This window comes from Polyergus mexicanus, unplaced genomic scaffold (genome assembly GCF_030449975.1).
Source record: "Polyergus mexicanus isolate NDT 795.1 unplaced genomic scaffold, iyPolMexi1.0 SCAF_5, whole genome shotgun sequence".
Taxonomy (NCBI): domain Eukaryota; kingdom Metazoa; phylum Arthropoda; class Insecta; order Hymenoptera; family Formicidae; genus Polyergus; species Polyergus mexicanus.
The window spans coordinates 1,105,661-1,131,541 of NW_027223325.1; the positions used below are offsets into that span (position 1 = coordinate 1,105,661).

A 25,881-nucleotide genomic window follows, 5' to 3' on the forward strand; every position below is an offset into this window, starting at 1 on the left:
TTTATACCAACTTTGTTGATTAAATCCGATCCCTTTTCTCTCGCGACGCGTAACGAAGAGCTCGTAGGCTGAAAAGTAGCTCGGCAAGCTACCCGTCGTCGTCGTCGTCGTCGTCGTCGTTATACATTCCAACAGGAATACCGGAGCGAAATGCTCGAAAAAAAGAAAAGAAATGCTGCGGGAAGAGAAGAGGGGTTACATTCGCGCGTGTCGAATATAAAAGAGGGGACACCCTCGTCGCAATAAATTGAACTCAATATAAGGTCTGCGTGCGTGAGACTGTTAAATCACGGGCGTGTGATTCGCGGGAGGTAGCTCGAGCTCGCGATTGAAATGTCGCGGTCGGCGAGAAGGATAGGGGGTGAGGGGAGGAATTCGGAAAATGTGCTCGAGGCTGCGCGCTTACCCGAGGGGCGGCGGTTTCGGTAGTTCCTTGTCAAAGCCCTGCTTGCCGAGCAGCCAGTAGGTCGGCATCTTGCCTTTGCCCTTGACGTCGGTGGGCCCGCGGTATTCGATGTAGTATCCGCCGACCTGCGTCAATCGATCCCTCGTCGCTTGGCTCAGATGGATACGCCACGGCGCCCCGGTCGACTCCATCCTCGAGGCGGTGTTCACCGTGTCGCCGAAGAGGCAGTAACGTGGCATCGTTAAACCTACCACGCCGGCACAGCACGGGCCTGCGTAGGGGAAGGCGAGGGGGAGAGAAGTGAATTCCTTCCCTTAATTCAACTGATTATAAGACGCGTGAGAAGCTTCTTCTCACGCGCAAATTGCCGATAAAGCGTAAGCACGGGTTTTCGCGATAATTACCGTCTACTCATTTTATTCAGATTTACCGTTTCTCTCTCTTTCTATACGTGTACGCACGCATTTGACATGGAAAATTAACAGCGAGAAGCTTTAATTGATTATTTTATTGCTTGCTTTCGTTGCGAAATTTTCTAATTTATCTGTGCATGTAAACACGATATCTGTGTTAATTAGAAAGTTATGTAACTGATAATTTCTCTCCCTTAAAGTTATTACTACGTATGTATATATACAATATTTATGGTGCAAGCTCTCTCTGAAATACTCTCGGAGTTGAATTAAGAATAAGACGCTTCAAAGATAAACAAGATAGTGGAAATCGTAGCGTTGTTAAAAATCTTGGTTATCGAAATCGCGACATTAAACACGTCCAGTAAAGAAAAGTAAACAAGTTACTAGACAATGTATTATTAAAGATTCGATCGCGATACGTGATAAAATAATAGATCGCGCAATTTAACACGCAATTTTGACTTCCCGCAGAAAATAAAGTGTAGATGTACGTGCAATTGAATATAGATATTAAAAACGCGATATTTTAAACGATTTTTCTCCGTAACGGATACATACATATGTACTTTATCTCTTTCAGAAGAAAAAAAATATATATATATATATATATATATAAAATAAGAATATCGAAAATAATTTCCTCTATTTTTTATGGGAGAATTTGTTTCGATTGCGTGTATGTGCGTGTGGAAATTATTTAGAAAATTTGGGAAGAAAGCTAACCCGTGTGAAGACCGATGCGTAGCCTAAGTGGCGTGTCCGGAAGATGTTTCAACTTGAATTTTCCACTCTGATGTAACAGGTCAAGTGCCATGGTCGCCACTTGGCTTGCGTGATCGGGTATTCTGACAGGACAACCGCCTACGACCATGTAGGCGTCTCCGATAGTTTCCACCTATGTCATTCGAATATCATTCTGTAATATCCGGAATCCGGAATATTCTCTGACAAGAAACAATCCTTTTGACGCGTTATAGCGCATATACCATAGATATACAGTTCGCTTGCTTTATATCAACATTGCACACATAAACTTGCATTTATAAAATATTAGTCGAAAAATGTTTTTAGTAATTCAAGAAATTATTTATATTTCAAGAAATATATTACACAATGACATGTAGAAAGAATAATCAATATTTGTATCTCGAAGAAAAGATTGAGTTTATTACGCAATAGATCCGATGGATAAGAGACAGATTAAAGTTTTTGTAAAATTTATAATAGAATAACATTTTTTTTTTTTTTTTTTTAATACTTGTACTTACAAAAATATTTGACACTCTTATTTAAAACATTTTGTACTTTTCTCAATATTGAGTTAATTAATGTAGAATATTATGTATTTTTTTTTTTTGTTAATTTTTTGCAAAAATGTGTATTATAAATTTATGGTCGTATCGCAGTCCTTACCTTGTAGACCGTGTATGCGTTAATTGTATCGTCGAAGCAAGTGTAGAGATCGTTGAGGAGATCGACTACCTGAAAGGGTGTCGAGCGCGCGGATATTGTGGTGAAGCCGACAATGTCCGAGAAATAAATCGTGACCTCGCGAAACTCCTCGGGATCGACGGGCATGCCGAGCTTCAGTTTCTCGGCGACCGAGCTGAAAGTATCGAGCCGAAAGTTTGCCGAAATTTAATTTCGAATAAACGTTAGAGCGTTTCTTCGCGTATATATCGATATTTTTCTTTTTTTCTTTCATTTTTAAACAGCGCGAAAAATGAGAGATCAAAATCGCGATATCGACGATAAATAATTTAATCGGGCCAATTTTGATCGCATCAATTCTCGTCGGAAAATAACGCGATCATTGGCCCATCGTTTACCTAGGTAGCATTCTATTCAACAATTGCTCGGTTTTCTTCTTCTCCATATCAAGCTGTTCCGTACGCTCGCGAATGAGTTCCTCCAGATTGTTCGAGTATTTCTCAAGCATTTGGAACATCGTGTCTACAAAGTTTACCTTTCTGGAAATAAAATGTGATGTCTGTGACGGCGGCATTCTCGAAATATTATGTTAAATTTGGATAATATTCGGATAGAGAAGAAAGATCGAATTAGATAAAGATTAATATTGATAAGATAAATAAGCGAAAGACATAATTTTCTTTTAGCTTAATAAACTAAGTTATATAAATTAATTATTTAAATTTAATGTTTTTTTATGTATTACTTTTTTAAATAAAGAAATAATTAAATTTATTCTATTACATATTTTTAAGAGAGAAAAAAAAAGCAGGATTTTCATCAATCTATAAGATATATCTTATCTCACTTATTTAATTTATCAATATATGTAATTTGTAAAATTTTTAAATTTTTTAGGCACAAAATATATAACTAATATTTATTAAAAGAAACCGCTATAAACGCAGCTAAATGCTGATGAATCCGTGTGCTACTGAATGATAAAAATTTACGAAAAATGGATTCTAGCAGCGTAGTTTTTGACTTCCAGCCAAAATTATATCCGAAATTTCCGCTCTAAGAGCACAAAGCGCCTCAACGATTATAGAGTGCCGAGAGGTAATTTTACCTTCCGTGATTCAGCTTCTTGAAGAGATCATGCACGTCGTCAAAGTCAGGCCTCATTTCAGCAGTTTCCGCCCAACACTGACGCATGATGTTTATGGCTTCCGGTGGCGCAGCGCCTTTGCTAACTGACGGTCTGATTAAGGGTGGCGGTTTCATTACTTTCTCAATTATATCTGCGAGATATACGAGAGAGACATGCCTGACATTTCAATATAATACTTAACGCTAGGATTTTAATATTGAACGCAAGTATCGTAAGGCTTCGAAGTTTGAAGTCTTTGGGTAACGAATACCAATATAGATACGAGTTTAACAAATACACATAAAATCTAAATTACAATTATACATCTTATCTTTTTTTTTTTTCACGCTGATTGTTTTGTCAAGAAGATATGACATATCGGCTGATTATTTTGTTTTTATTTTATCATGATCTGATTATTTAAATTGTCGTTCGTGACTTTTTTTTTCAAGATCGATAGTTAATTTATTATATTTCGCTGTTAAAAATAGGTAAGATGTAAATGTACAAAAATAAGTACACTTTTTTTTTCGATACATTTAATTATTTCAGGGGAAATCTACGATTAGAATGGCCGAAAAGAAGAGATAGAAATCGCGCAGACACATTACCTTCCGGGGACAGAGCGAGCATACAAAATGGTTCTCCGCGAACAACGACTTCCTGCATAATAATTCCGAAACTGTAAACATCCCCAGCCTGAGTTCCCCTTTTCCGCAGATTCGGATACCTAAGCAGTTCTGGCGCGGTCCATAATAAACCTATCCAACAATAAGTCGGCAATTATTAACGAAATTAATAGCTGTTCGAGCTTATATTAATTATCCTAATTCTATTCTTATTCTTATTATAATCCTATTTTCTAGAATCTAGAGTAACGAGTATGCAAAATCCACGGATTTCACTTTAAACGCGTTTAATTAGCGAGGCACGCACAGTCGTAACTTTCAATGGGATTTTATATAACTTGGGTAATCGTATTATTAAATTTCCGATGTTACTGGATAATTTTCATTTCGAATCAAATTAATTCTTTTTCCCTGATAATCTTATTTCATTATTTCTTTTGATATTGATTCTTTTTACATAAATAAATAAATTATTTTTTGTAAGTGGAATGCGAATATTAAAGTTTGATAAGTATTAGAATCTCTCTCTCTCTCTCTCTCTCTCTCTCTGAGGAGTGATACTAAGAATTATTATTTTCTTATAATAATGCAATATTTTTTCAGAAAAACTAAGAATAATTCTACAATATCGTTCTTATTTATTCAAATTTTAATGAAACAATTTTATATTGGAAAACAGATTGTATCAAATACCTATGTACATTCAAGAAAGTATATAATAAAACGAGATAGAAGATTGAAGCAAAGAAGACTCACCTCGAGCCGTTTTCACCGGCGGCACTATATTCTGCGCCTCGTAAAATGCAGGCAGACCATAATCGGTGACTTTTAAGACCCACCTTGCGTCGATCACGCAATTTCGCGACGTGAGGTAGCCGTGAACGCGTATTGGAGTGCCGTGAAGGTATCTCATACCCTGAACAGAATTAATCAAGTTCATAAAATTATTAATAATCGCAAAATATTTGAAAAAAAATCTCAGTTTCAAGAGATAATGATTAATATTTAATAAATTTGTTAAAAGATTTGAAATAAAAATTTGAGATTCTCCGATACTTTGTATAATGATCGTGACGTCTCAAATCTTGGACAGTAAAATCCAATATTTTATTTTTACCTTTTGCATTTTGATCACACATCAACTAAAATAAAATGACATAATGTATATTTGTATAATATTAATATTAATCGGACGGTCAGCGATGTTAGAGAATTATTTCTTAAATTTCTCTAAATCTTTTTAACCTTTTGAAATCTTTTCGGTGACAACTCGCGTTGCGTTAAAGACAGAACGCGATCTTACTCACCCGCACAAGATCGGTGAGCAAGGATAATCTGAAGGACCAGTCGAGTTTAATTTCATCCTGAACAAGTACGTCCTCCAGGGATCCCCTCGAACTGTACTCCGACACTAGGCAGGGCCTCGTAGGTTCGTTAAGGCATCCAATCAGAGGATTGAGATTCTCGTGTCGCAGCCCGTGGATCTGCCCAAAAGTGGAAAGTGGAGAGAAACTCGATCACACATGTAACTCAGAGGAATGAATAAAAAGGATGTGCGCCTTTACCGTGACCAGCACGTCCATGGCCTTGCTCTTCAGTTCGAACGTACCTTGAAAGGGTAGCTCCTTCAATTGAACCAAGTCACCCTACCAGAAATCACAGGACGGATCATTAACTCGAGCATTGATACAGTATTATATCCGGTGGTATTGGATCTTGTAATCTATCTGACTTGTGTAACGGTGTGGAAAAGTTCGACACACACGTCGCGATATATATGATTGAAAGATGCAAGAGAAATTAATTCACTTAGGGCTAATATTGTAATGCGTTTTAACGCTGTCTTATCAATCTTCATTAAGAGCGAAAGGTTCTTATCGGTCGCCGTCATATTGACGAAACTTGCGGCATTAATCAGCGTCTCGTTTATATAAAAGAGACGCGGATGTCTACGATGCGCGCGAAAATGAATATCGATGTGTGCCACGGACAATATATATTCTCGGTGCCGGTCGCATAATACCGTGCGTCGTGTCAAGCGGAAGATTCTCGAAAGTGATCAAGGATGAAATTGTTTGCAAGGGCGCGAAGGTATAGGAAATAGGACGTCGATAATCCCTTGAAAGCATGGGTTGTTCCCATACAAGCTTTTCCAAAGCAACGCATAAATTTTCGTTCTACTTTTCTTTTTATAAACCATGCGCTACGCACGGATCATTCATCTATTCCTCAGCTATCTTATTATTTTAATTTTATTAGTTATCATTATTATGGATGCCAGATTATATTGTATATACAGGGTGGTCCTCGTAACGGTCGCCACGATTATTAAGGCGCTTACAATAATCTGACATAAAAAAGTTTCAAACAAAAGTTGTGTGGCTTCAAGGGGGCCATAAGATGGTGACAATGATTTGACCTTGGAAAATCATTTGAAGGTCATGTGAAGGTCAACTTTAAAATCTTAAATGGAAACCCCCATTTTTTATTTAGTATTCTTGTAGCTGACATCGAGAGCTTTCCAAAACACTATAATAAAGTATTTTTTTATTAAGTACTTTTTGAGTAATTTTATATTTTAATCTGACATATTTTGATATAAAAAATTAAATATCTCGTAAAATATCTAGTTTTTGATAATCTTACCGTAATACGTCTATGTACAGAATAATGAGACAAATCAATTAGTATAAAAAAAAAAAAAAAAATTGTTTTTAAGAAAATTATTTACATTTTTTTTTAAACAATTATTTGTTTTTTTTGGCACTAATTAATTTGTCTTATTATTCTGTACATAGAAGTATACATAGAAGTACGGTAAAATTATCAAAAACTGAATATTTGACGAAATATTTTATTTTTTATATCAAAATATGTCAGATTAAAATATAAAATAACTCAAAAAGTACTTAATAAAAAAATACTTTGTTATAGTGTTTTGGAAAGCTCTCGATGTCAGTTACAAGAATACTAAATAAAAAATGAGAGTTTCTATTTAAGATTTTAAAGTTGACCTTCACATGACCTTCAAATGATTTTCCAAGGTCAAATCGTTGTCACCATCTTATGGCCCCCTTGAAGCCACACAACTTTTGTTTGAAACTTTTTTATGTCAGATTATTGTAAGTGCCTTAAAAATCGTGGCGACCGTTACGAGGACCACCCTGTATATCTACAAACTATCCCAAAACCACCAAATATCTTTTAACATAAATGTCGAAAAAAAGGTTATCATATTTTGCATCATTCAAAAAAATTTTTTTTTTTTGTTTAGTAGGACAGCCGCGGTTAGATGACGTCAGAATGCGTAAATATATCCAGAATATAGTTGTTAATTGAATTGGATGTATACTCACGTTATACCTAGCGCGTGGATCCTTGAAGAAACTATGTCGCGGCCCGTTTCCGCTGCTGGCCTGCAAATAGGGCCTCAGGGAATTGACGCTGCCGAGCTGGAGCAGATCCGGCTTCTCGACTTCCGGTCCGCCGAACTCTTGCAGTTGCTGCAGCCAGCAGCACAGCATCGCCTCGATGCCTTCATCTACCTAAAAGCACGCCCCGAACCGTGCGCGATTAAGCGCACGCTTAAAAGTAACGTCGGAATCATTCGAGAAATATACGCGATACTATGAAAGAGTAATAGGATCGATTGCTTTTATAGAATGTTCTCACCGGAAAGAATCGAGACCATCGATACAACCTGATCATTCATATAAAAAAGGCTGTCAAATGATAATATAGATACGAAAATGATATATTCAAAATGAGATGAAGAGAGAATATTCTTTATGGATTTTGTATATTTTATAAATCTTATCTTTAAATTTATCTTACATAATTTTTGCAACGATTTTGATCGTACAATGTAGACAAGAGATTTTGTTTAAAAAGAGAAACAATTATTTTCTGCAAATACGGTGCATTTCATTCACGAGAGATCGAATATCACTCTTTAAGTATAAAAATCACAACGTAAAAAAATTGTTGACGTTTAGCATACAGTAATAATTGAAACAATTGGTTCAATTAAGCCCAATGAACTGGTGTTACGGTGACATTTAGCGCTTTTATCGGATATTTTTTGCTACGTAAACCGATAATTCAGGAGCTCACCAGACGTAGCGATCGGTCTCGTATGAAATATACGATCCATATCAGGATTGCAGCAATCCTTCTCGCATGAAATTGCGTAATGTTAAAAAGAATTTTTTCCCGCGAAAGGAAAAGTTGATCCGCGGTGTTAATACGATTTCACGATCTTCACCTGATAACAGCTGTGAAAAATTGCTTTCGTCTCGAATTCGGGGGTTTTGATGTTTGTAAAAAAAAAAAAAAAAAAAACGGAATTTTACACATAAACTTGCTGCCACGAGTTTGACGACAGATTTTAATTCTGTCTACACTTCTTCCGAGATATTTCACGGAAGAACGATTAAAGACATGGAATAAAAGAAGATCAAGTATAAATCTACTGAAATATAATTCTAGTAATTCTACATGCGCAAGGATAGATTTAATCTCTTTAGCAAAGTTAAAGGGCTTAAAAACATCTGTACTACGAAAAATTCCACTCACCGTTCTCGAATCTACTGGAGGCACTTGAGGGAAAACAAAATCCGATGTCGTTAGGATGATTTTGTATGGGCCCTTAGATATCCTTTTCTTGATCAATCGCTTTCTATAAACAAAGATATCTAATATAAAATCTTTATTTATTAACGTATTAGAAATAGAAAAAAAAAATATATGTTTACATGTATATATGCAACAGTTGCGATATACTGATAGTAAAAAGCGTGCAAATAGCGTTAATGCATGATTATTTTTTGTGGTTTAACTGCGAATTATAAATAATATGATGTATAACATGAGATAAAGTGAGTTGTGTTTACCGGACTATAATCCCGACGGCGATGGCGACAAAGGTGAACAGCAGCGACCCCAGAATAATAGCTACGATATGTGTGGTACGGAAAGACATGTCGGCCAAGCCATCTGATAAATAATTAATGCACTGCATTAATCTTTACGGCATTATCGGGCGATATTTTCGGATTCGAGGGAGCCGTTTATCGATCCCGATCGGCAACGAAAGGCACGAAGGGAGAGAGAGCTTTTCTCCTTTGCACCTTTTCCCCATTCCGCCATTACTTCGTTCTATTTTTGACAATATCCCTTACGACCGTATCGCAACGCGATCGAGTATCGCGTGTGCGTTAGACAGAATCCGTTAAATAATAAATAAGTTTCTTAGACATTTTTTCACGAGATATATATCACATTAATTATTACGTTAACAATTAATAAAAACTTGGGAATATCTCGATATATGGAAAATTTCCTCGCTTTTATAATTTAATGATATTGTAAAGAGAAGCTAAAAAATTATGTGTAAGAACGCTGATAACTATAGTGCATTATTTTTATTCTAACAATACAAATAAAATTAACATTAAAATACCAGGCAATTAATTCAGAATTCTTATCTTTATGCTAGCATAAAGGTAAGAATGTCACTTAATTATGAAAATATTGTAGATAATAGATTTATATTATTACTAAACATGGCTTTTTAAATTAGAAATATTATACCCCTCGCATTTTTTTTTAATTATTAAATTTCTAACAAGCGTTAATAACGGATAACGTTAATTACTAGTGTGCAGACACCCAAACATTAAATCGTAATCTTGAGAAAAATATTCAAAAAGTTTTCTGGTATCCGTGCACGCACCGTTGCTAATTACGTGATAAAATTGTTGTAGGCTTGAAAGAACAATGCGTTTGTCATCAATAAATCTCCTGCGGGCTCACCGGGGCAATCGGCATCGTCATCGCAGGACATCAAGTCGGACATCTCGAGGTTGTTGAAGAACGCCACGGCATTTGATGTCAATTGCTGGACCTGCAGCCGCTGATAGTCGTTGACAACCGTGAGAATCGGTTCCCAACCGACGTCGGTACGCCAGTCCAACAAAGCGTATGTGTACATTTTGTTATTGTGGGCGTCGAGGCTGCTGTTGTCGCGCGTTAATACGATCAGCGATTCGTTCAATCGATCGAGCAACGATGGCGTCGCGTAATCCTGCGTACCGTTGAAGATCTTTCTCACGTCGTACCTGTGTGAAGAAACTACCTTTCATTTGCCTGCGCGAGACCTATCGAGGCGACGCGGCGTCGCCGAACACGTCCTCGTGAGTTAATCACGGGGCGAATTACACGGATCGACGATCCGCAATTAATTCGACCCGATGATCCGACAAGCACGATTTATATTATAATTCGGGACCGTCCAAGATGGAACTTCGCAATTACGCGGCGTTGTTGCCTCGATCGAACGAGGGAGGATGCCCGCCTGATTAAGATCGACTTGCTTAACCGATTCCTCGATAATGTACATTCCAGAATTATTCATTAAACAAATGACGAGACTCTGGATAAAATACGACTAATCTTATTATGGATGTTTATTCTTAAAGATAAAAGCCATGATGTTTACCGGCTATCGGCTGTACTGACAGTTTTTGCAAATATTCCAAGAATTTTTAGAAGTCTCTCTTAAAAGAATTTTCTACGCAGCGGAAGAGTTTTTGCTATTATAAACCTTTTAGTATTTATATCCTTTCTCATCGAGTATACGAAGAAAATAAGCTGCAAAAATATTTTGAAACGGGTGATTAATTATGTAATTTCGAACGTTAATTAATTCATCAAGTCGACTGCAAGTTATTCATGATCTATTCTACTGCAATCTGTTTGCAATTATAAAATTTCTCAACGACTAAATCGCGATTATCAATAATAATTAAGACTCAAGATGTATTAACTTGACGCGTCAATTTGGTGATGTCACTGCAAAATACATATTCACGATGCATTCATGAATTTTATCAGGATATATATGAAAGAAATTCCGATGAATAATCAGACAGATATATCTCGTGATTTATTTATCTTAGATTACGAGCAATGACGTCTCTTAATAGAACATTTAATCGAAGGCAACCTAAAGCAAAAAAGCTACAAATATATATGAAAACACTCACACTTACGTAATCTAAGATACTGAAAAACAATTGGAATTTTAATACTTTACAACAATATCGGAAAAAAAAAAATCAGTTTATCTTGATAATTCTTGTTAATCAATTTTTATGAAAGGCCTCGAATTTAGAATATCTTAAACTCGGAACATCGACATCAGTTGTCTTCGGGTTAATATCATTAATAATTGATCTACCTCTGATCGAGCGGTGCTACCGCGAGTAGATTCTTCATTGTGTTGCTGCTGAGATTCCTCGGTGGAAAGATGGATCGCGGGATCTCCTGCATCCTCCTCTCGTCGTTTTCCAGAATCGCATTCGGGCCAGCGCGAGTTACGTTCGAGGTAGAAAAATTGGAAGACTGAGTAATCGCGGATTGGGCCAAGGTCATCGGATCGATGGGGAGCGAGGCGGGTGACGACGGATTCTCGTCTCTCGGAAGGAAGAGGTCGATATCCCCCGTGTGGATCATCAGGATGATGGAATTCTGAATGTGGCTTTGCCACGCGATGTTCAGCTCCATCAAAACGCGACTTGTCACCTCGTCGAGCAGCGGCAGACAAAGTACCGTAGCTGACAATAGAAAAATTTCGGCTTGCGCGAGATACGTGACGTATAAAAGATATGAGATATAACTCGAGAGTAAATAAATGATAAATCTAGATATAAGATTTCTGAATAGTAATTGAATTAATTATTAAAATTAAAAAAGAAAATTATTAAGAAAAAAATAATTATAAATAATAACATTAAATAATATATATATGTATATATTGTATGTGTATATTTATATATTATTTAATGCTATTATTTATAATTATTTTTTAGATTTTTAGTAATTTATGATTTTATGATTTGTGAGAAGAAGACAGAATAAATTATTTTGATCTTTCTCGGAGGAGCTAGTCTTTCGAGAGGGTTCTTTATTCAAAGGTGCATTATTTAGAAATTATATACCCAAGTAAAAGCAAGCTTTACGGCAGTTTAGTCTTCTTAATGAACAAAACTTAATTTATTAGCGCAAGTTTGTTCTCCGTGCCGCGTTAGTCGAAAATCTCGGCATTAAGGGATTAAATTGGCGTTATAAACGCTATATGTATATTGCAGATATAATCATGAAAATAACGTGTTTAGTGTCCGTCTCTTTAATTTGGTAAAGCGACTTAATAAAATCTCTCGAAAGGCTTTGTACAAATTACTCGGCTTTTGTATAACGTTCAAAAAAAAAAAAAATCGAATTTTGTGTCAATAAACAAATATCAACAATGCCAGAAAATTTTTATGTTAAAAATAGTATTTAATTTCTTTTTTTTTGCAGAGAATCATTTATTCGCTCTTATAATGCACGATACATTTTGCTGTGTGTCCAATACGAACGAGGGAGAAGAAGAAGAGATCGAGGATGGGTAGAAAGAGCGTCCGAAGAAGAAAAGGGTAAACAACGGAAAGTAAAATATCGGCTAATGATCGCCGAGTGACCAGTCAAGTGATAATTAAACTTACAATCTTATAAGTCTTTTTAGGAACATTAAAGCTGCGAATTTTAATTAAAATATTACGCGAGATACCGGAGATTAATTAATATTAATTAACCAAAGACACAGGCATCCCCTATTTTGTGCTGCAGGCACAGCTCTGAAATATATTGTATATCGCGATGACGAAACGAATTTCTGGCGCAACTATTGGATCTTTTCATTCGCAGACAGAGTCATTATCATTGAGATTTCATATCTCTTATATTTACACGAACGACGCAGTGTGATGGATAAATAATTATTTCCAGATTCTCGCGACAGATCACAGTCTTTATTTATCTACAGCAGCGAAACGTGACGAGATTTATTCATCTAATTGAAATTAATTAAAGCAAACTCTCTGATTACATCATATTTATATCGAGATATACATTCGCTCAAGATTTCTGAAAAGAGCCACGTCGCTCTATATTACTCGACTAATTTGCATTTATAAGAGTACACGTAAATGGACGTCGTAAATTGTCGCTAACTAAGTCACTCGTCTTTTCCTATGGATTAAGATGCAACTTGCGACGATTTAAAATTACAACGAAACTTCAATTCGCAACCCGCGTAACCCGAGTGGTTCGTATATACGAGCGTTTCTTTTCTTGTTCTTCATATATGATGTAATTGGAAAGATGGTCGTAGGAGGTTTTTAATCCGATTTATACGGATTATCTCCGGGACTAGATTTAGGAAGACGTCGTTAACTTGAACCCTCTATAAACATTTACCGCGTGTACGAGCGATCACTGGGATTGCCTGTACTTTTACTCGACGGAAATTTTGCTCGTTCGCTCTCTCAATTCCCATACGCAGAGCGAATAAAAGATTTATAAACAGCAGAAAATAGATTTTTGCTGAAATTCAATCCTCAAAGCGTGTAAACAGCAATAAGCTCGTCTGTATTGCGATGCTACTATATGTTCGCCATACTTCATTTGTTCCCTTTATTTGTTATTAATTTTTAAACGAATTAATTTACTCTTTTTCTTCTTTTATTTTTTAAATAGTGACGAGAAGTGTGTGAACCGGACGCGATTATTTTAATGATGGATTCTTTGACGATTATAAGAAATCGATAATTTCGAATGATTAAATTCTTTTGCAATTTAAACGATCATGCTATTTAAAAATCTGAAGAACTACTGATACTTTAATCTATTAGCGATGAAAAGAGTCGGCTTTGGAAATGGATCGAATTAAAGTCGGACATTTTATGCGAGATCGCGTGATCCGAAACGAAAGAAACGTAATTAAATTGAGTCGCGAATCCCTTTTGAAATACATCAAAAGCAGACAGCTATCGAACTATATGTCGCATCGTGGAGCATTAGAACTGCACATAAATGTCATCAATCACGAATTACAGACAAAAGGACAAAAGGAAAGCGTTTTTACCTATCTGTCTCTCTCGTTCTCTCTCTCTCTCTCTCCCGGAAACCATTTAATTGTAATTCAATGCGATAGTTTCAGCAGCTTGGAATACATTTGGCGCGGGCGGATGTAACTGCCGGATAATGTTTGCGAGTTTCCGTGTAATGGGATTAGACGCGCAATGTACTTACCTCGACGGGAGATGCTGTGCACGGACTTGAGTATCCTGCGGATTTGCTCGAGGGTGGCGCGATGGGGTAGAATTAAGTGGTACCGCAGAACAACACCGATCTTCCCAAAGGCGTTGATCACGGCACTGTCCAGGCTGGACCACGGCTCACGATCTGCAGCAGCGATTGCCAATCGAGAGTCTCGCATCGCGATGTGACACGCGTATTAAAATTCAATAAGCGCTCGTCGCACTCGTATGTCACTGGATTGAGAATCATGGATGTGTTTCGCAGTCCATTATCGTTCCGACCCTTCCGTATCGTTCGCGATTTAACACTTAACGCTCTTGACTCGCAGTCGAGATTCAATTGTGACGTAAGAAGCGAGAGGCCGTACGTATTATTCTCGTGTAATATTACGTTGTGATAAACGAGCGTGCACATCTCGATTGTACGTTTAATGAAGTCGACCAATAAAATACGTAATTTCCTTTCTAAATCGTTAATTAATAAATGATGGAAAATTTTAATCAACTGTCATAAAGTCCATTCTTATCTAGAAATATAGAATAAATTTTGCGAAATTTTTTTACGAGAGAGAAATAAGAAGAGAATTGTCGTCACGCGTTTCAGGGCGAACGCGGATACGATTATATTACAAATGAAGACTTTCTCATCTCGATTGTCTTTCTCTCTTTTTCAATTTGCATATATAAATTATATATTTTCAAGAGAACAATATTTCGAATATAATTTATCTTTCGGTAAATAACACAGATTACTTTTTATTATCTTTCGTATTGTAAAATATTAACTTTAAGACGATTAAAATCAAGTAGATGGTGAAAAAAACTTCTTATATTTAATTATTAAAACAAATATTAAAAAATAATGAAGTTTACTTTTTCCATTTTATCACATTATTTGTTTAATAATAGAGTGTATAACATTTATACTTGAGTGCTATTCGAAAATTTACCTATGCCGATAATGACCGCAGTCTTCCATTGCAAGTGCAGGAATATTTCAGCCACGGCATTAGCCATTGATGGTAATGACGGGGAAAGCCTAATGATTGACGATAGATCCCTCTCCTTTAAATCTCTCTGGAACATAAGTTATCGATATTCGTGAGCCTCTTAAATTTTATTGAGACGCTTTATTTTTGATGTATGGCTCTTCTATTCGAAATCATTGCTATTCGAGAAGTAAAAATCTTCTTTGCAGAGAAATATTCGTAAAAATTATCGAATTGTATTTTTACTTCTCTCTTTTTTCCTTTTATCTTTCAATTGCATCTCTCAATATAATAAATAGAACTCGAAATATTTGCAGATTCTCCTCAATAGTATTATTTTATATATTAATTTACTAAATAAGTAAGATTTTCATATACTTTGTTTTTATCTTTTAATTAAAAAACGAACTATTTCTAAAAAAAGTTAAATGTATAACGGATATAGGAATGACGCTGCGGAATTTAATTCCATTTTCAACCAAGTTGAATCAAGGAACATCTGAAAATATACGTCAGATCCATTGATATGATGACATAACTATTGCCGTGAAACTCGTGAAAGATCTATGAACAGATAAAGACGAGCTTTTCGTGACAATTTCGGTAGAGCGAATTATACTTTACTGATGACGAAGTTCACGGCCAATTTTGGAGGAAATGTTACAAATTAAGTTTTATACATATCAATATGATATTATTGAAAGAGAGATACCTGACGATGTAATATACTATCGGTTTGCCATTTGAATCAGAGAGAGAGAAATGTGGATAATTTACATCAATAAGAAAATTGAATATACAACGGAAAATAAATATTGTAAATTAATAATCGGATTCAATTCAAATTTGTTGCTCGAGAACCGGCACTAAAATTGGCTCTTTCAGTAGAACTAATTGCGGGCGCAGAGACCGAGACGAAATTTACTTGGGTTTCCCAATTTCGACGGATATTACTTTATGCGGATATTTATTGCGCCAAATTATTTACGGTCACAAAAATTTTCATTATTTCAACCCAACCTCAACCAGGAAAAAATACAAGGCTGTACGGGCTGTCGAATAACGTCGCGTTATATGTACTTTATGATTTGCTACATGACGTGCCGCAATAACGTGCTGCGGAATTTGATATTTTTTCCTCGTCTGCAATCGGTGACGGTCTTTATTACGGTACCGGAGCGTGATACATTTATGCAACGATGCAAATAATTTAGCGCTACCGGATGAAAGTGCGACACCGATGATCTGGGAAAAATATCCATCATGAATTCTGCATGTACGAAACAATTTGCATTGACTTTAATCTCTTTAAAGTAAAAACAGAACATGCACATAAATGTCGCTTAAACAGGATTCACTTTATTTTTTAAATTATTAATTATTTTATCACGAATAATGATCGTCGAGATGTCTAGAAACAACTATTTGAATAAACTAGTGATTCAAGTCAATAATGGTCAGACGCGCCTTTAGAAAACTAGTCATTACTCTAACGTAAAATCTTGCAAATTTTTATTATTACAATTTTTCTTTATTAAACAAGGAAATTGCCGCGAAATAGCCTTATTTGTGTCAAGTTTTACAATTTACCTTTTGTCTCTCGAAATACCAGAAATGTATCTTAAACAGATAACTATCGTCGGTTCGCAGACTCCGATAATACGAACCATCACGATGACTACGAGTAAATGTGATAACGCTCACCAACGGACAGGTCCACGTGAGAAACGGTTTATTCCCGAGATGCGCTAGTTTATCGGCCACTTCGCAGATAGAGCTGTCGAGCGCGGCTATCACTGCCTTTGTGTTGCTCTCACCGACAGCGTGGATCAGCGCGCCGAGGCCCCCGGTTTCCGTCTCGCACGTCACTGGAAATTAATTAATCCCAACTATTAGTTCGTCGCGAGACAACGATCGAAGAATTCGACCTTCTACTTCGAGAGCTTGTTATCGCGATGCGCCGCAAGAGAAAAAGATAAAAGAAAAAAGAAAACACGAGTTTGGCTATCAATTCTGATAAGCTCACTATCTTCCTCTCCGAAATGACAACGAAACGATTCTCTCCTTTTCTCGTCTTTCGCTCGCAATTGATGATACTTAACAGCATCGAACTCGCTTCGTCGTATCTTCGAAACGAGATTCTATTCAGATACACGCACGCATCTTTGTACAAATACATGTGATTGTCTATGTTTGCGCAGTCGCCGGCGATTGTGTGAAATATAATGGAGTAGACAACACGATGGAGAGCGCTATTAGAGCGTCCTGGATATGGATCTCTTGTACTGATACTTGAGGATGGCCCTTGGCGCAAACCTGATCTTCCTTCGCGATCTCTCGCGTGTTCTCGAGTATCAGTTTTATGTCACGCGGATCGTATTAAATGCGCGTCGTTGACGGTCAACTTTGCGTCCGTCATTTGAGAAAAGTTTCGTTATTTTCGGAAAACGCATAGACCTCATAGCGGTTCGCCGGCACTTAACAGCCAAACATATAATCCGGCCGAGTCTCGATTTTAATACGTAATTGGATTATTGGATACCGTGCGATTCATGCGCATATAAATTTAGAGCCGCTTCATACGCTACGTAACGGAAACGCGCGAATGATTATATTACGGTAGCCCGATATACGTTGTATGATAGATATATATACGTAATATACAATATGTATATTTTGTGTGTGTACAGAACGAACGTTACATTAAAATTTAACATCGTATCTCTGGCGTACAGTGAACATACACGAGAGAGTTATTATTAATTAACTGCGCGAAAAAAAATAACTGCCGCGTTATAGCATAACGGTAATTTGATTAATTGACTGTATTGGAAATTACAGTTCGCACGATGTTTCTTTTATCGCATAATTTTTCTTTTACCGCATATGGCATCCTCGTGTATAATTAAACATCAAAATATTATTAATGAATTACTCATAAATTTCCGAGTATTATTTCGGATTAAATCTAAATAGAAATTTCATATCCGAGAAATTTGCCGGATTTTCCCTTTTATGATTTTTTTACATTACCGTATCGACAAGTTCATTTGGACAAGTAGCATTATACTTACGGGGTCTCGGCATTACGCTGATCGAGAGCTCGCCGGCCACGTCCGGCGCGGCCAAGTAATCCTGTATCTCGGTGACGTTGATCTCCTGGTCGCATCTCTCGCCCAGGAAGACCACCACGTCCCCGCCGCGAGCCACCTCCGCGGGATAGGTAGAAGACGTGCACGAAATACGAGCGGCGTCAGCCGCTGAAGGGGGAAAGCACCCGGATAGGATCGCGATCGGGAGCCACCACCGAAAACAATACCCGGCCATGGGCCCTTGGACCCTGCCGATCACGACGTCACTGCCACCACGGACGGCAAATGAGACCCTGCCCTGTCGATTCGACCCCCTTTCACCCTCGATGACAGCGGATGTTCCGAATAGATGCTATAACAAGATTAATCTTTTCGCGTGTGTTTAAAGCTTTTGTAGGAAAAAATTTTTTTAAAGTTATTTTACGCGGCAAAATGACATATGCGTATAAAATTCACATCAAAAAATTAATTTTTCAATATAGTATATAATTTCTAATCTGCATATTGTTCTTATTTAAAATCGGATTATGAAAAAAACGTTACAGCTCCGACTTTTACCTTTATTAATAATTTAATTGTAACATACTGTTCCTTTTATATGTATTTTTTGCTAATAAACAAGATGTAACACACACAATAATAATAATAATAATAATAATAATAATAAATTATACTAATAAAAAATAAAGATAAATAATAATAATAATATGACAATAATAATAATAATTAATTTTTTGCTTGTAATGGGATAATCAACGGTGAATTTGTGATTCCCCATCTACTCGGCGCATTAAATTCATGTTATTCCTCTCCTCATTCTTCACGATCACATTTAAATACGCGTATCGTGAAAAATCTATGTTGCACGCGAAGAGAATTCACGAGACGACTCAAAGGTAGATGTTGCAAAGCTAATAAAACCAGGACGGTTCCTTTGTTTGCCGCGAAATACGTGATAAAATACGAGCGTGTTTTCTTTTCCTTCAATGCTGCGAGAACAAGCAGCCCCGCGGCTTAATTAGCTCTTTGACACGCCGATCGAATCCACCGTCGCGGTGAGATTTCTCTAACGAGTCGTGAGCTTTTTCACGCGGGACGAACCCCGCGGGGTCTCTCTCTCTCTCTCTCTCTCTCTTTTCGCTTTCTGCGGAAGGATTTGTGGTTCCGGTGATTATGTATACGAATGCTATGGTGAAAAATGGCGAACAAATTTATATGAGCTTTCGTAATTCCGACGAGCAACACACAATCGGCGCACATTATATATTTATAAGCTTTCGGAATATTATTTCTACAATGTATTGTAATTCTTGAAAGATTTTTATATATGCTCAAGGTAAAAAGAGAAAAAAAATGAAAGAATCTATAGAATGTTTTAACAACCTTTTTCTCGCATCTATTTTAATTATCTTGGACAACGAATTTTGTGATCTCACGGTAAGTTGTTCGCATTTATAGACAATTAATATTGAAAATTCAAAAAGTTCTAAAAAAAATCAAATTTTTATTTTCGTACGAAAAATTACTTGTAGATCGATTCACGAAATTCGCAGATAAAAATACGAAGATGATTCCGGAAGATTTGTAATTGCATTTTATTTATTACGACCATAGTTACGTAGATTAAATGTCGCTATCGAATGTTAAAATAATTATTCTACGCCCGTGTTAACCATTGCCCGCTCATATTGACGTGCAATATCTCGTTAATCTCGTTGTCGCCTCAACGAGATTTATAGAGCGATTGAGAAAAACGGCGAAAAATGTTGTGGAAACTTCAAAGTGAAAAATCGCCGAAAAAGTCGTTTTTCCATCCTCGTCATACGTAGTTCACGGTCAATCCATCAGCTTTAAAACCTTTTTCGGTGGAACGTGCGAGGATATAAAAGCAACAAAGAGATGCAGATCCTAGTTTTTCACCGAGAGCACGTTGGTTATCGTGTTGTCTCATAAAAAAAGCTATGCACTAACTGCGCGCATTTTTTGACAACGTTACTGCGCGATCAAAACCACACAGTGCGTGATACGTGTTTTTACATCGTCCCGTTGTAATCGAAACTAATTCTCTTTGTACAGAATTTTTGAATCGGTTTTAACTAGATAAAGGCTGATTGCTCTCTCACGTTGACGTGCCGCGACAAAGGCCACGTGTGAATTTATGATAATTTATTGGATTATTTCCATTTAAATTTTATCGATAACAATCTTTCGTGTGCGCAAAATTTGTTACATTAATACCTATTGATAATGATAATTACTATCATTATACCATTATAACTATTGACAATGATAATTGCTAATTATATTATTTCGAGAGAAGAAAAGTGCGCTTTATCAATCGTGACGGAATATTATATTGTTCCTCGAACCACAGATATCGATGGAGAATTCGCGGCGATGTAACATGTAGGGACAGAAATAGACAGATAAATTTTTCCAACGCAAGGAACATTATTTTCTCTCTCGATTATTTTTTTAAAAAAATGTAAGCTTTCTCGAAATCGAGCCTCTTCACGTATGCAAGCCCATTCATATTATCAAATGCGTCTGAATCAAGGGGTTTTTATTCCCGACCGCGGAAGATTCAATTCGTGTATAAACTATAAATCTACTTGGCGAGCTTGTTTAAAAATTCTTTCAAACACTCGAATGTGGATACAGAATAATTTATATTCACGTAATCCTCTCACGGAACCCGCGAAACACGTCCGAATGCTTTTCATCTTTCACACAGTCGTGATTGAGTTATTCGAGTCGGGCTCCGATACGATTCTATGGTACATATATACAATTGTCGCGGGCGTAACATCCAGGCGTTAATCACAATTTACGTGGACATACGATCGACTGGGAGCTTGTTACGCTGGGAAAATTGCCGTTATGTAATTACGGGGCACGTAACGCCGAGTTGTTATCGCAGTCGATACTTGATCGAAGACAATCGTCGGACCTAATGCTTCCCACTGATTCCCATTACGTCGTTTCTTCTCGTTAACGGTAATCGTAAATTAACTAAGGAAATTTGTGCCAACGCCTGCGAGGCATTCCGTGATTTCCGTGTTTACGAAAGCCCCGAAGCAACTTTCGAGAACAGGCGCTGAGATGAGTCGCATCGGTTCCTGATGGGATACTCGTTATACAATTTCCGAGCGGGAGAAAGTTTGCCGAAAAGTGCGAGATTATCGCAACTCGACATTGTAAATTGAAAACGTACAGTATGCAAGATATCGAGCAATGTTGAATAAAAATGACGCGACGATTTCTCTTGGATTTTTTTTACGTGTCGCTCGTCAAAACTATTCGCTATTTTATGAATGATGGTAAGGATTAAAAGTCTTCTAGAACATTTCCAATCGATTTGCAAGAAGAACTGCTACAACGATCACTTTTATTCCGATAAATCCATATCGCTGGATTTATCTTTATCCCCGTGCAATTTGTTTCCGAGTATTGAAATTTGTTTCCGTGTTTTACAAAAATGATTACAGAATATCGGCGAATTTTATTAAATAATTAAACTCTAGATAAAATAATCGTAAAGAACATTAGAAATGTATATATTATCTAAATTTAATTTCTATCAATATATAACATCTGATATGTAACTGGTCCTTTATTTAATCCTATATGTTACTCATTATTCTCGTAATGACGCTACATTGGAATCATATTATATTCATACGCAAATCGATTCTCCAATTATAGAATTTTAGTCCGGCTTTCCATAAGTCTTAGTAGAAGATTCGATTCTTAATATTACATAAGTCACTTTCGCGATCACACAGACACAATTCCTTTATTTCTTTCTACATCTTCGTTGTGCAGATCAATATGTCGTTCGCTTATCATTAAAATTATATTATTTCTCTGCGCGATCAAATTGTATTATACTTCGTCTGAAATTTATTGCAATTACTTATTATTTGATGCATTTCGACAAGATTAAGCTTGATCTAATTTCTAAAGAATTTTACATTTGGATAATGTGATCCTCGATATAATAATTTTCGATAAAAGAATGAAATGTTTTTTTTTTTTTTTTAAATAAATTGTTTGAAAAATATATAAAAATATATTAATTATATATAATTTTGTATTTTATTGCCCGTCTTTAACTGTATTCTTAAAAATATATCTCACTTTATACTTTTACACAAGTCTTTCATAATGTACGATAAAATATTTAGTAAAAAATGAGTTTTTATTATTATAAAAAATTGTATTTTAGAAATAATATTATTATTCAGGAAATTATTATTCTTCTCAAGTTATCAAAAACGTTTCATATTTTGATCGAAATTGTACGAGCCGTGAACGGCCGCCTAAAGCAACTACTCGATCACTTAATTCCTATAAAAGTGTAAATTCCGAAAGCCGACGACACATTGTTGGCACATTGAATCCGGTTCAATTCATGTCAACTGCGTAAAGAATGAGATCAACAGGTGACGAATTTGCCATGACATAGAGCAAGATAAATTAGTGAGCTTGAGAAATTTCACATCGATAAAGCTGTTGCGCTGCTTTTCAGTAATTTCGAAATAAATCGCTGCATTGAGCACACTGTGACTCTTCACTTTGACGTGTAGTTTTACCTTTTTCGAATAAAATTTTATGAGCGCAAAATTCATTTACGGATAAATTTAATTAAAGAAGTTTAATTCATCATTTAATTAAAAAGATTTAATTCATTATCTATCCTTTTGTGTATCAGGGTTTATTAAATAAAAAGATTTTAATTAAAATAAATTTTAATTTAAGAAGAGTTAAACATAAAAGTAGAAAAACAAATTAAAATACAGAAAAATTATTTTAAATATATAATTATCTAGGGAAAAAATATTTTAATATATTTTTATAATATATCTATTTTTTTCTATAAATATTAATATTATATATTTGCAAAAAAAGATGAAAAAAATTAAGTTTATCAATTATTTAGAGTAATCATAGAGGTGTCATATATCGCCAGTTGGAAAATGAGGTCAACTATTATATGCTTCTACGTAACTTTGGAAATAATATTGATATATTGCTAAAACAACAATCGACATATAGCTATGTCAATATGGTACTGGCTTATAGAAAGTATCTATTTTAAAGTATATAATATATTTTTTTGAGAAATCTAGAAATTTTTTTTGTAATATAAAAAGCAAAGAATTTAAAGAAAGACATAATCGCTTGTTTAATAATCATTCCGTTAAAGTAAAAGATTAATCTTGTCTAATGACAAAATTATATTACAAGAAGAACTATGAGACTTCTTTGACATATCGTTACATTAACATTAAATAATCTGTCATAATAGAAAACTTTTTGCAATTTTTTATATCTTACAATTAGCATAACTCATAAGATGCCTTATGCTCTTGACAAATGTAACAAAAAAGTCCACGTTTTGATAGATTGGCGAATTTTGGTGGATACATTTTTTTATCAAAAGAAAAGATAAGTCACGTACCTGAAAAGTGCTAAACGTTGGCGAAGAAAATCTTGTTTGTTTGGGTCGACATCTCACGAATTTTTGCTTCTACATGATGACGTCACGTTTATACGCTGCGTTCTCTTCCTCAATTAAACGCTCTTCTGCTCAATGCGATGAAAATAGCTTTCTTCAAAATGGATATCGTATTCGCGCCGACCCGCTTTCGCGCCTTCATTTTTGCTACATTTTTCCACATCGTCGTGGCAGGAAAAACACTGCGTCATGCTAGTTTTTAGATTCGTCAGAATTTAAAGTCCCATTAGCGTATGTAGGGAGATTCGATAGGGGACGAAACATTGACCCAATTTATAACAGCAACAGTTGCGCCATTATTCCCATCGTGACGTTTGCAATTTTTGTTCAAGATTTTATGAAATAATTACAAAATTCTCACGTATCTTTTTCAGATCTGCTGGCCGTTGATGATTTTATTAAACGATATTCGTAATTTTAATCTTTCACAAAGGTAATGATACACAGTCGCAAAACTATTGTCGGCCAAAAAATTCAAAACGAGTTTCACTCGCGTATTTGAAGAGAGACTGTCAATCGAAAATTTTTCGAATCCAACGCGTATTAGAGATATCTTCGTGGCTGAAGAATAATCTTCTAGTTGGTTAAACTTGTTCGATTGGAAGGGTGGCTAATCTCGAATTTCGCAGCTATATCCGTTTGTACAAATTGCAGTCATTAATTCGATTCTGTCTCTGATATCTTCATCCTCGCAGTAATATATACACACTCACGCACACGACTGTTCACAGAAACGTTCCAGTTTCGAACGGTCGGCTGTTAAGCTTTCCCGTTTGCGTTTGCTCGTGTACCGAGTCCCATTTCCGACAACTCTGTTCCTCCAGAAACATCGTTATCTGCGTATAACGTCCATATGTTATCGCCGGGATAGATATCCGCTTCAAGTTTCCGACGAGACAGAGAGAAGATGGTTAGAGCGGGATCTCAGCTGCGATCAGTTGCCAATCAGCAGCAATAACATACGCTCGCTTTAACCATGAGACGATATCGAGCGCGCTATTTCCGGACTACGTTCGTCCGCACGATATCGTTGCGACCATAGAATCGGGATGACCGATTCGACCTCGACTCCAATCGTTTACGGTTATACATATGCATAAGGGTCCGTCCCGGAAGTGTCTATTCGCGGGAATGTATCGACCGGAAGGACGCCGGGAGGGCGATAGCGGCGCTGGAACGCGTCGATCGAGGTCGTTGTTTTTTGGGTTATCCTTGGGATGGAAGGAAGGGAGAGGTGAGGGTCGATCGTGGCGAGACGCAACTTACTCGTCCCAATTCGCAAGTACGTCCCGATGTCTCATCCCGGCTCGATCGGCACTAATGGATGCGCGATGCGACATTCGAGGTCCGAGCGGACCTCACATTACGCCACGCGAATTAACCGAGAATTAGGGCAAGTCACCCGCACCAAAATCCCTGACGGGATTAATACCTGAACCGATTACGACACGTACAAGAGGTGCGATGATTGATAACAGGGCCGATGAGATCGTGCGCTCGCAGCATCTGTAACAGATAACGAAAGCCGGTGATTGCGAGAGCTGCCGATATGATTTTATGTTAATCCTAGCAACTGGGCTTCCGGGAGATATTAGGCGATACGTGACGGGAAACAATAAGCCCATTCATCGAATGAACAGATATTGTTTGGATGCTTATTAAGGGAACGCATTTATCAAATCTGTCAGAAATTTTGAACGAAAGTTACACGAATGGAAAGGATTGATACTACGCATTTGTAAAGCATCACGATATACGCAACAGATTCAGCGCCTAAAAATTGCGAATCGTATCGTAGAATTAATGTCGTGTCCTGCCGAGAGACATTACGTTGCAGATAGATTCGTCCGTCGAAAATAGAATTTCTCATTTAATATCGAATCGAGCAAACGTTATCCGGATGCTGAAAACGCATCTTGGTTAAATTTATTAGGAAAGTTAGAAGCGATTTTGCGGGAGCTATGAATAAAGATTGATACGATGCGCGTCGTGTAAAGCGTCATGCGGCTGCAACGGCTAATGAAAGCCCGTGGCTTACGTGCCGCGATTAATTCTGGCTCGATCTTATCCGTATTCTATGTGATGGACTAAGAATAAATTAATTAGCCCTCTCAGCTCCATGTACA

The 25,881-nt window shown here is 36.5% G+C and overlaps 1 protein-coding gene across 3 annotated transcripts in view; it reads right to left on the bottom strand.

The window, feature by feature from the left end:
• Window positions 1-25,881, bottom strand: part of LOC138933154 (retinal guanylyl cyclase 2) — a 42,128-nt gene that overhangs the window by 5,111 nt on the left and 11,136 nt on the right. For 2 of the 3 annotated variants that reach the window (XM_070295693.1, XM_070295695.1), the window contains exons 2-20: window positions 23,699-25,261; window positions 18,217-18,586; window positions 16,847-17,010; window positions 15,104-15,230; window positions 14,146-14,298; window positions 11,252-11,627; window positions 9,826-10,130; window positions 8,904-9,006; window positions 8,587-8,689; window positions 7,368-7,556; window positions 5,577-5,657; window positions 5,319-5,495; window positions 4,768-4,927; window positions 3,994-4,143; window positions 3,362-3,533; window positions 2,652-2,792; window positions 2,236-2,428; window positions 1,546-1,717; window positions 407-677 (exon numbers count right to left, since the gene is read on the bottom strand). In XM_070295693.1, coding sequence (XP_070151794.1) covers window positions 407-677; window positions 1,546-1,717; window positions 2,236-2,428; window positions 2,652-2,792; window positions 3,362-3,533; window positions 3,994-4,143; window positions 4,768-4,927; window positions 5,319-5,495; window positions 5,577-5,657; window positions 7,368-7,556; window positions 8,587-8,689; window positions 8,904-9,006; window positions 9,826-10,130; window positions 11,252-11,627; window positions 14,146-14,298; window positions 15,104-15,230; window positions 16,847-17,010; window positions 18,217-18,469 — 3,290 coding nt within the window. In that variant the 5' untranslated portion in view covers window positions 18,470-18,586; window positions 23,699-25,261. Of the gene's footprint in view, window positions 1-406; window positions 678-1,545; window positions 1,718-2,235; window positions 2,429-2,651; window positions 2,793-3,361; window positions 3,534-3,993; window positions 4,144-4,767; window positions 4,928-5,318; window positions 5,496-5,576; window positions 5,658-7,367; window positions 7,557-8,586; window positions 8,690-8,903; window positions 9,007-9,825; window positions 10,131-11,251; window positions 11,628-14,145; window positions 14,299-15,103; window positions 15,231-16,846; window positions 17,011-18,216; window positions 18,603-23,698; window positions 25,262-25,881 lie in introns of all 3 variants that reach the window. The other variant, XM_070295694.1, reaches the window with a different exon arrangement.